This window comes from Bufo bufo, chromosome 1 (genome assembly GCF_905171765.1).
Source record: "Bufo bufo chromosome 1, aBufBuf1.1, whole genome shotgun sequence".
Lineage (NCBI taxonomy): Eukaryota > Metazoa > Chordata > Amphibia > Anura > Bufonidae > Bufo > Bufo bufo.
The window spans coordinates 820,545,657-820,556,729 of NC_053389.1; the positions used below are offsets into that span (position 1 = coordinate 820,545,657).

General features: G+C 44.8%; 1 protein-coding gene across 1 annotated transcript in view; it reads right to left on the minus strand.

Moving 5' to 3' along the window:
• LOC120989431 (olfactory receptor 1009-like) overlaps nt 1-9,757 on the minus strand; it is a 42,662-nt gene extending 32,905 nt beyond the window's left edge. The window contains exon 1 of the mRNA XM_040417524.1: nt 9,538-9,757. Coding sequence (XP_040273458.1) covers nt 9,538-9,757 — 220 coding nt within the window. The remainder of the gene's footprint in view (nt 1-9,537) is intronic.
• Nucleotides 9,758-11,073: the final 1,316 nt, after the last annotated feature.

Here is an 11,073-nt window from a genome sequence, read left to right on the forward strand (position 1 = left end):
GGTAAGGTATGATTTTTGCGGGATGAGATGACGGTTTGATTGGTACTATTTTGGCGTACATGCGACTTTTTTCATCATTTTTATTACCTTTTTTGGGAAGTAAGGTGGGCAAAATTTCAATTTTCTCATAGTTTTTATTTTTTATTTTTATGGCATTCACCGTGCGGAGAAAGTAACATGACCGTTTTATAGATCAGGTCGTTACGGACACGGCGATACCTAATATGTGTAGTGTATTTATTTTTATTTTTTTTATTCAGTGATAAATGTGTTTTTTTTTATCTTTACTTTTTTCACTTTTAAAAAAAAAAAATTTGACCCAGACCCACTTGGTTCTTGAAGATCCAGTGGGTCTGATGTCTGTATAATATAGTACAGTACACTATATAGTGTATTGTACTGTATTTTACTTACACTTTGTCTGAACAGATCTATGCCTTTAGCACAGATCTGTTCAGCACCATGGTCAGCAGGATGCCTGAGAGGGCGTCCTTTTGCCATGGGAACCTTCCCCGTCTGCCACAACTGAGCAGACGGGGAAGGGTAAGGAGGGGGGAGAGGGAGGGAGCTCCCTGACTGTTAACCTTTTCCATACAGCGGTCCGGATGGACCGCGGTATGGAAAGGGTTAAACGGCTGACATCACAGCACAGATGTCAGCCGTTTATACCAGAGTGTCAGCAATGTGCTGACACTCTGGTATACCCACTGGACACCAATTAATATTCAAGAGGAGACGGGCGGGGGATCACGATCCCGCCTGCCGCACCGCCCGCCTCCCGCACCGCCTGCAACCCTGGGGGGTGAAAAAAATCTTAATTTTGGGCACTTTAAGGTATCTGATCCCCGCAGTCAGGGACCACGGGGATCAGAAACTGCAGAAAGCGCTGCAAACCGCAGGTCTGAATTGATCGCCGATACGGGAAGGTCACATGACCCCCCCCCCGGCGTTGTGACAGAATGCCCACTGAATGATTTCAGCGGGCATCCTGTTCCGATTAACCTCTGCCGCGCCGCAATCACGGTTTAAACCCATGACGTACCGGTACGTCATGGGTCCTTAAGGACTCGGGAAACATGCCGTACCGGTACGTCATGCGTGCCTAAGGGGTTAAGCTGGCTTTTGAGGAATGGCGTCATTGGTTGGAAGGGGTGATTCATCCGATCACGGTGTTTGCAGATCACAAAAACCTGATTTACCTGGAGTCGGCTAAACGACTGAACCCGAGACAAGCCAGATGGTCTTTGTTTTTCACCAGATTCAATTTCATTGTCATCCATCGTTCTGGGGTTAAGAATGTCAAGGCAGATGCCTTGTCACATAGTTTTCCTGGAGGTGGTGATTTTAAAAATCGGAGTCCTATACTGTCGGAAAGGGGTGGTGTCATCCGCTCTTTACCATGACCTAGAGGTGAAGGTGTTAGAGGCTCAGGGAGACGTACCGGCATCTTGTCCCTCTGGGAAACTGTTTGTGCCATCGGAATTGCGTCACAAGATGTTTGAGGAACATCACTGTACGGTTCTTACGGGACACCCTGGGAGTAGATCCACTGCCGACCTCATCTCTCGTAGATTCTGGTGGCCGGGGTTGCGTAATTGTGTTGAGGACTATGTGTCAGCCTGTAGTACCTGTGCACATGCTAAGGTGAGACATACTCGGCCTTCCAGATCTCTACTTCCATTGCCCATCCCGTCCAGATCATGGACTCACTTATGCATGGATTTTATCAATGATCTACCTAATTCTTCAGGAAAGACAGTTATTCTGGTGGTAGTTGATCGCTTTAGTAAAATGGTGCACTTTATAGTGTTGTCGGGCCTACCTAATGCTAAAACCCTTGCACAAGTCTGTGTTGACAACATTGTGAAACTCCATGGCATTCCCTCTGACAAGGTACTGTCTCGAGCGTTCCCGCGACAGGTGGCAGGAGATTGGTGAGACTGGCAACTCGTGGTTTGATCTGGCAGGTTTTCTCTGTGGAGCATGTGTTTCTGGTAATGGCTAGTGATGAGTGGCAGGGGCGATATTCAAATTCGCAATATTTCACGAATATTTAAACAAATTTTCTTGATTGCGAAAATCGGCAATGTAATATGCACGTATTGCATGAGCAATACAGACATGGGTCACTTTTGCTACATTTTTCAAGCTGCTAGAAGTTTTCTGAGACTGGAGAAAATGGTTGGCACGGCAGAACATTACAATAGCTTTATATGCAGATACAGTGCTCCAATTGCGCAAATTGCCAATTAATGATGCGCATATTATGGCATAATACGTGCAACTTCACATTTTAGCAGGTCTGACTACATATTACTGATTGGTGCACTAAGTATTGTTCTGAACTTGTGACATCACAGCACTATGTCTGTAACATGTATGTATGGACAGCAGAACCTATCACACTACCTAACACCCTGCACTGAAAATCAGCTACACTATTTCACTATCTAACCTACACTAACTATCTGTATTATATATATAAGCTAACTAACTAACTATCTAATGTAAAGTACAGGAAAGCACAGAGCACAGCAATGACACTGCTGTCTCTTTCAGAACTGCAAAAAAATGCAGAAAATGGATGCTGGGGAGGTTCTTATATACAGTTGCAAGAAAAAGTATGTGAACCCTGTGGAATGATATGGATTTCTGCATAAATTGGTCATAAAATGTGATCTGATCTTCATCTAAGTCACAACAATAGACAGTCACAGTCTGCTTAAACTAACAACACACAAAGAATTAAATGTTACCATGTTTTTATTGAACACACCATGTAAACATTCACAGTGCAGGTGGAAAAAGTATGTGAACCCTTGGATTTAATAACTGGTTGAACCTCCTTTAGCAGCAATAACTTCAACCAAACGTTTCCTGTAGTTACAGATCAGACGTGCACAACAGTCAGGAGCAATTTTTGACCATTCCTCTTTACAGAACTGTTTCAGTTCAGCAATATTCTTGGGATGTCTGGTGTAAATCGCTTTCTTGAGGTCATGCCACAGCATCTCAATCGGGTTGAGGTCAGGACTCTGACTGGGCCACTCCAGAAGGCGTATTTTCTTCTGTTTAAGCCATTCTGTTGTTAATTTACTTCTATGCTTTGGGTCGTTGTCCTGTTGCAGCACCCATCTTCTGTTGAGCTTCACCTGGTGGACAGATGGCCTTAAGTTCTCCTGCAAAATGTCTTGATAAACTTGGGAATTCATTTCCCCTTCTATGATAGCAATCCGTCTAGGCCCTGAAACAGCTAAGCAGCCCCAAACCATGATACCCCCACCACCATACTTCACAGTTGGGATGAGGTTTTGATGTTTGTGTGCTGTGCCTCTTTTTTTTCAACATAGTGTTGTGTGTTTCTTCCAAGCAACTCAACTTTGGTTTCATCTGTCCACAAAATATTTTGCCAGTACTGCTGTGGAACATCCAGGTGCTCTTGTGCAAACTGTAAACGTGCAGCTTCCTCTGTGGTATCCTCCCATGAAATCCATTCTTGTTTAGTATTTTGCGTATCGTAGATTCGCTAACAGGGATGTTAGCATATGCCAGAGACTTTTGTAAGTCTTTAGCTGACACTCTAGGAGTCTTCTTCACCTCATTGAGCAGTCTGCACTGTGCTCTTGCAGTCATCTTTACAGGACGGCCACTCCTAGGGAGAGTAGCAGCAGTGCTGAACTTTCTCCATTTATAGACAATTTGTCTTACCATGGACTGATGAACAGCAAGGTTTTTGGAGATACTTTTATAACCCTTTCCAGCTTTATGCAAGTCAACAATTCTTAATCGTAGGTCTTCTGAGAGCTCTTTTGTGCGAGGCATCATTCACATCAGGCAATGCTTCTTGTGAAAAGCAAACCCAGAAGTGGTGTGTTTTTTTATAGGGCAGGGCAGCTGTAACCAACACCTCCAATCTCATCTCATTGATTGGACTCCAGTTGGCTGACACCTCACTTCAATTAGCTCTTGGAGATGTCATTAGTCTAGGGGTTCACATACTTTTTCCACTGTGCACTGTGAATGTTTACGTGGTGTGTTCAATAAAAACATGGTAACATTTAATTATTTGTGTGTTATTAGTTTAAGCAGACTGTGATTGTCTATTGTTGTGACTTAGATGAAGATCAGATCACATTTTATGACCAATTTGTGCAGAAATCCATATCATTCCAAATGGTTCACATACTTTTTCTTACAACTGTAGTAAGGGGTAGGCAACTTGGTTGCTAGGGATGTTGCTAAGCTAAGACAAAGACATTGCTGCCTTCTCATTGGCCCACAAGCAAGAAGCAGGGAGAGATCATGGGTTCAGATGATAAAAAATCTAGAATATTTGCGAATACGAATATACATATAGCACTATATTCTAAATCTTTTCGAGTTCTCGAAGTGGCGATATTTGCAATTAAAATTTGAATATTCACGCCCAAGACTAGTAATGGCCACACCATATGGCTCATGTGTTGCTAATGTGGTCATTAAACCTTCCTTATTTATTGTTGCTTATCCCACAATGCTGTGTGGTTTATAGCTTTAGTTAGCTTCAGTTTCAGTTGAGGATTGGTGGTGTGTGGATCTCGGCGGAGTTCCTGGTGCTTCCTTAGCTCCTTTGAAGTTAAGTCTTTCCTTTCCCTTTTTGTATTTTGTTTGGGTTCTGTGTGTTTCATTTCCCTATTGTTTGTATTAGGCCTGAAGGAGACTTCGTCCTTCCTTTTGAAGGAAAAGTTAGTCTCGTCCCTGCCATTAGTACCAGGGTGCTATAGGGCTAGATAGCCACTGAGGAAGAGATAAGGTATCTCGAAACGCGTCTGGGCGTATTACCTGTGAAAGAATCATCTCAGCAGTACATGGCCATGTACTAAAAGGACGGAGAGAATACATCCACCTATAGAAGATCTGCAAGTGTTGTAAGACTCACTGAAGTGTAACAGCTGAAATAGCTAACACAGGTCCAACACAGGTCTCTTGCGAGAGTAGAGACGGGATCCTACTACTAACCGGATCCAACACAAACACAGCGGAGAAAAAGCTGAAGCGTGGGACGCCACGGTAGAAACTCCGCCGCAGATCCAATTGAGTGATCCTATACGGAGACACAGTGAGTAACACTTAGTTCAGAGGAACTACACCGATTCTCTGCATGAGAGACAGCACAGGCACTGTGATTACAGACGTGCTGGACAAGTGACTTTGAATCTGAGACTGTTACAGGTGCTGGACGATCCATTCATGGTCCAAAATATAGACCACATCTGACTATCTTAGATTCCCTACCCTACACGTTGGAGCAATTTATGCAATTAGGATTATGTGGGATACCTGCCATTGAATCCCCTCAAATATAGTATTTTATGCTATGTACCGCGGTGTATATCTCAAATATTCTGCTCTGGCATAGACGCCTGCGATCTAATAGCCCTACCCAACTGGGAGGGACACGGATGCAGTCTGCTGTGCCCAGCATTTGAGACCCCTCTATATTGGAGATATATATTTGGTATATATATTTTTATGTTTTATATGTTTTTTATGTCATTTTTATGAATTTTTACTCTGATGTACACAGAATATAGCTTAATCAATGCTTACTGTTTAATAAATAATTTTAATTTACTTCCACGCTTATTCCAATTGTTTTGAGTGCCGGTTCTATCCAAATCTAGGACTCTAAGTATTCCTGCGTATGAACACACCTACCTCTGGGGTCTGTTCATACTGGTAGTCAGTCAGGATTTTGGTTAGGGTTTTACTAGGAGGTGCCCTTCTTCCTTCCCTAGTTCTCAGGCCTGATCCCCTGTTCCCCCCTTCCCTCTTATGCTCGGTGTGGTGTTTCACTCCCACACCGAAGTGTGACAAGTAGTGTTGAGCGCAAATATTTAAAATAACAAATTTTAATTGTGAATATCGGCACTTCGAGAATTCGCTAATATTTAGAATATAGTGCTATATATTAATTTTTACAAATACTTGTCATTTTTTCCATCTGAACACATGATTGCTCCCTGCTTCTTGCTTGTGGGCCAATGATGTCTACTTCTCTCCGCCCCCGAGCAAGACAGACCCATAGGTTTAAAAGCCCAAGCAATAGCCAATTTGGCCACGTGGAACACGTTCCTCGCCAGTTGGAACGGAGTCTCTATTTGTTCTTCATTGGGGTCCCGCATCGGCCACGGTTTTTACGGACGCCTCCTCTTCTGGGGTTTTCGGGACAATTTGCGGGAATCAGTGGTTTGCAGGTTCTTGGCCCCCAGAAGTCTACTTAGTTAAGGTTTCTTTGAAGTCTGCTCCATTACTAGAAGTCTACCCAATCATTGCGGCTGCCCAAGTATGAGGCAGGCAATGGGACAATTCTTCGGTAGTTTTCGTTACTAACAACCAGGCGGTAGTAGACATCATCGCCAAGGGCAGATCAAAGTGAATTTTTATAATTTCTTTTGTCCGCAGGCTGGTCTGGCTTTCCCTGTGCCATAACTTTCATGTATCATGCAGGCACATTCACGGCACACAAAATGTCGCCGCAGAGGCTTTACTGCTTTTAATTTTCATAATTTTTTCCAGGCAATGCTGGAGGTGGAACAAGCGGGATTATCCCCTCCAGCTTTCCAAACCTTGATTATGGATTAAAATCTTACATTTATTCAGCCAAGTCCCTCGTGCAAAAGTCTCTGTCTGTCAACACGACCAGAAATGATAAAACCGGCTAGAAAGTTTTTAACCGATTTTCGCACTCCTTCACCCAAGAGTAGAGTTGAGCGGACACCTGGATGGTGATGAAGTTTGGCCAAACTTGATAAAGAAGTTCGGGTTCGGGACCCGAACTTGACCCGAACTTGACCCCGAACCCGAACCCCATTGAAGTCAATGGGGACCCGAACTTTTGGGCACTAAAATGGCTCTAAAATTGTCCTGGAAAGGGCTAGAGGGCTGCAAAAGGCATCAAAATGTGCTTACGAGCATGACAACTGTTCTGCAAACAAATATGGATAGGGAAATTACTTAAAATAACATAAAATACAGAAAAATTTAAAATAACAATCTGGATGTAGGAGTAGGAGGTTGAGGAGGCGGTGGAAGGGTGAATGTGGCGGTGTAGGTTGACGTGGCGGTGTAGGTGGAAGCGGCGGTGAAGGAGGAATAGGTAGCCAACACTGATTTGTGTTATTTTTTATTTTTAAATTGGGTTATCCCCCAAAATATTGGGACATATAACAAAATAAAACAAAGAATAAGTGCACTTGAGTACAAGAATGGATGGTTGAGGCTGGTATAAATGTCTATTCTGCACAAGGTACGGACAAGTCCTGTGGGATCCATGCCTGGTTCATTTTAATAAACGTAAGCTTGTCCACATTGGCTGCGGCCTGTGATAATGCTCTCTGCCGTGCTAAACACACGTTCACACTATACACTGGCTGCAGGGCAGGTCAGCACCTCCAAGGCTGACAAAGCTTGTCCACATTTTGGCCATGCTAACCCTGCCTTCTCAGGTGCTGGTGGTGCCCCAGATGCGTTGGTGACCTCTTCCTCCTCCTCTGCCTTCGCCTTGTGCTTCCACTGTGCCCCCGCTGTCAGGTGGGAATGCCATCATCAGCCTGCGCTTGTAATCGCGCATCTTCCGATCAGTAACAGATGTTTTCACTAAACTTAGTTCCCTGTCAGCAATGCAGAGCAGGGGTTCATTCACGGCAAAAGGGGGTTCATATCACCCTGCAATACAACAGAGGATTTTGAGAGATTTAGGCCCCTGTCACCCAGGCACAAAAGGGGTTCATTCATGGCAAAAGGGGGTTCATGTCACCCAGCAATACAACTGAGGATTTTGAGAGATTTAGGCCCCTGTCACCCAGGCACAAAAGGGGTTCATTCATGGCAAAAGGGGGTTCATGTCACCCAGCAATACAACTGAGGATTTTGAGAGATTTAGGCCCCTGTCACCCAGGCTCAGCAGGGGTTTGTATACGCCAAAAATGGTAAAATGTCACCCGACAATTGAAAATAAGATTTTATTTCAATTTAGGGCACTAAAATTGGCACTTTTTTTGAATTAAAATGGCTCTAAAATAGTTCTTGAAAAGGCTAGAGGGATGTAAAAGGCAGTAAAATGTGCTTAAGAGCATGGCAACTACTCTGCAAACAAATGTGGATAGGGAAATAACTTAAAATGAAATAAAATAACTAAAAATTACAAATTATTAACCTGCAACTCAGAGAAGGAGGTGGATATGGAGTCGGAGGATGAGGAGGCGGTGAATGTGGTGTTGTAGGTGGAGGCAGCAATGGAGGAGGAGGAGGTAGACAACAATGTTTTATTTTATTTTTTATTGGGACAAATAAAAAAAAATTAAAAAAAGAATCATTGCACTTGACTTGAGTACAAGAATGTAGGTTTGATGGTGGTATAAATGTCTATTCTGCACAAGGTACAGACAAGTCTTGTGGGATCCAGGCCTGGTTCATTTTAATGAACGTGAGCTTGTCCACGTTGGCTGTGGACAGGCGGCTGCGTCTGTCTGTAATGACGCCTCCTGCCGTGCTAAATACACATTCAGAGAGTACACTGGCTGCAGGGCAGGCCAGCACCTCCAAGGCATACAGGGCAAGCTCTGGCCATGTGGACAATTTGGAGACCCAGAAGTTGAATGCATCTATCTTGAACCCGAGCTCACTAACCATAGAACCCTGTGGAGACTGCTTATCTGCACCTAGTACATGTGGTACACTTTCTAGCATTGCCTCACTTTCAATCAACATCCCTACCACATAAACAATTAAACCAGCAGGGGTAGCTTTTTTCCTGACCACAGCCTGCAAAGGAAAAGGGGTGTCATCATTATCACTTCATTTACATAACTTCACATTTTCATTAGGCAATGCAGATAACTTGGCAACATTGTTTCTAGTTGTCACTTCAGTCCTAGCTGTCACCATAGTCTCACGTCCGGTGGGAACTATCTGACAGTCCTTTTTAATCGCCTGTCTGTCCAGCATATTCATCACTACTTTTCCCTATCGTGCTACCCCCATGGGGTCTCTAACTTTCTTGCCCCCCAAACCTAGCCTTGGTCATGGGCATTTTGGGCAGCACAAACCCACTTTCCCCTGCGGATTCCCGTGAGGGAGCAACCACAACAGGCTTACCCACCTGTTCAGACGCTGAGGTTTCCACAGAGACACATCCCCTTATGACAGTTCCTTGCCTCTGGGACTTTCCACCTGCCGGCCCAGCAGGTAGCAACTGTCGTCAGCGTACTGTCCCAGGGTCTGCTAGCCCAATAATTACAGGAACGTTGTTACCGCATGACGTCGCACATTCAGCAGTCTCTGGAGATGAAGATAGTCCAAGATCACCTCTACAGAGATCTCCAGCCTTCTCTGGATTTCTGGTACCACGACCACTGGCAGACTCCTCACTGCAACCATTGCTACCGGAAACCAAATGGCCTGGAGTCTGGACCTCTCCCGGATGGTCACTCCAGGCGCACCCTTTAGGACCTTGTACTCCATCACATGAAATACAGGCACTCCTGAGAGCCGCACCACTCTCCACCTCTTTATCTTCGCGACGGTGGCCCTTGGCAACGGCATATATCCCCTTTTCCTCCGGCACTCCACTCTCAGCCCAGTTCAGAGCAGCCTCTCCAAGTACCGCACTCGGCTTCTTCAACAAGGAATTAGTTTTCCGCACTGGCGGTGCTATTTTCTCCTTTGTGGCCTTGGATGTCCGCCAAAACAGGCCACCTTTCACCCTGGTCGCCATTTTGACCAAAAAAAAGCCACAAGTCAGTCTCTTTTACTCGACTACTGGCCCTTTAAATTCTACACTGTTTGCACCACAGGGGAAAAAAAAAAAAATTATCACCAGCAGGCTCCTGTGTGCAGTCGTTGCTCTCAGCAACCACTTTGCCTCTTTTCAGCCGGGACTCCTGCACACATCCTCCACCAATTGTGGGGGGTTAGCAAAACAAACATAATACAAAACAAACACCTGCCCGGCTGGGCTCTAACTACTACGGTCATAACATGCGGCTTTCTCAGATAGTCCAGCAGCCTCCAGGCTGTAGCAAATGCAAATCCCTTTGGGGGATAGTGGTCCATCAGTCCTCCCGACTTTGACCTTGTGGCCCTTGTGCCGCAGGCGTCACTGTGTCCCCCAAATTCGAGGCTGTCACTTAGCCTCGTGGTCCCTCAGCCTAGCCCGGCTGAGACCACACACACAGAGCCTCAACAGGCCTCTGTCTCTGGAAAACACACTCTCCTTCCCCAGACTGGGAGCCACACCCAAGTCCAGCAACAGGATTAAATACCATCCCTGGACATGGGCATATTGCAAAATCCCGGACTGGAGCATGGGGAACAGGCACCCACCCAACACATTGCCTGTTCCCAGTAAAAAGCTGCCCTGGATTAGCTGGAGCCAGCTAAGTAGCTTGGTGTCCACCAACTAGCTTAGTGGCCACCTATATCTAGGGCCTTTACTCCACCAAGGTCGAGCCCCTTGGTGACACACTCCTGGTGCAAACACCCCTTTTTCCTGCTTCCCCGGGACTTTACTGCACCCATCACTATTCACATTGCCGCAACACTTACTGCCCCACCATGTCGCACGTCCCCATGATGTCCACGATCCAATTTGATCTCTGCTCTATCAACTTTCGATGTTCTTTTATGGGCCTACCATGGTGATCACGGTTGGCGGGGAATTGGGGTTCCACGCCGAAGATGGAACGTGAGAAAGAGAGACCACATACAAGGGAGGATTCATTTTTAAAAATGTATAATTATAGAGCGGAATTATGGGACAAATTATTAAAGTGTAAAAGTGTGACAACTTTTTAAAGTTTAAGCATTGAATGAAAGGATGTGCCGCGCATTAATTAATGAAGAATTTATTACATTTTATTCCCTGTCAACTATGCAGAGCAGGGGTTTCTATCTGGCAAAATTTTTAAAATGTCACCTGACAATGTAATTGACGATTTTTTTACATTTATGTACCTGTCACCTATGTAGAGGTGCCCCAGTGACATCCACCATCCATTTGAATATCTTCTCTATCAACTTTCGATGTTCTTT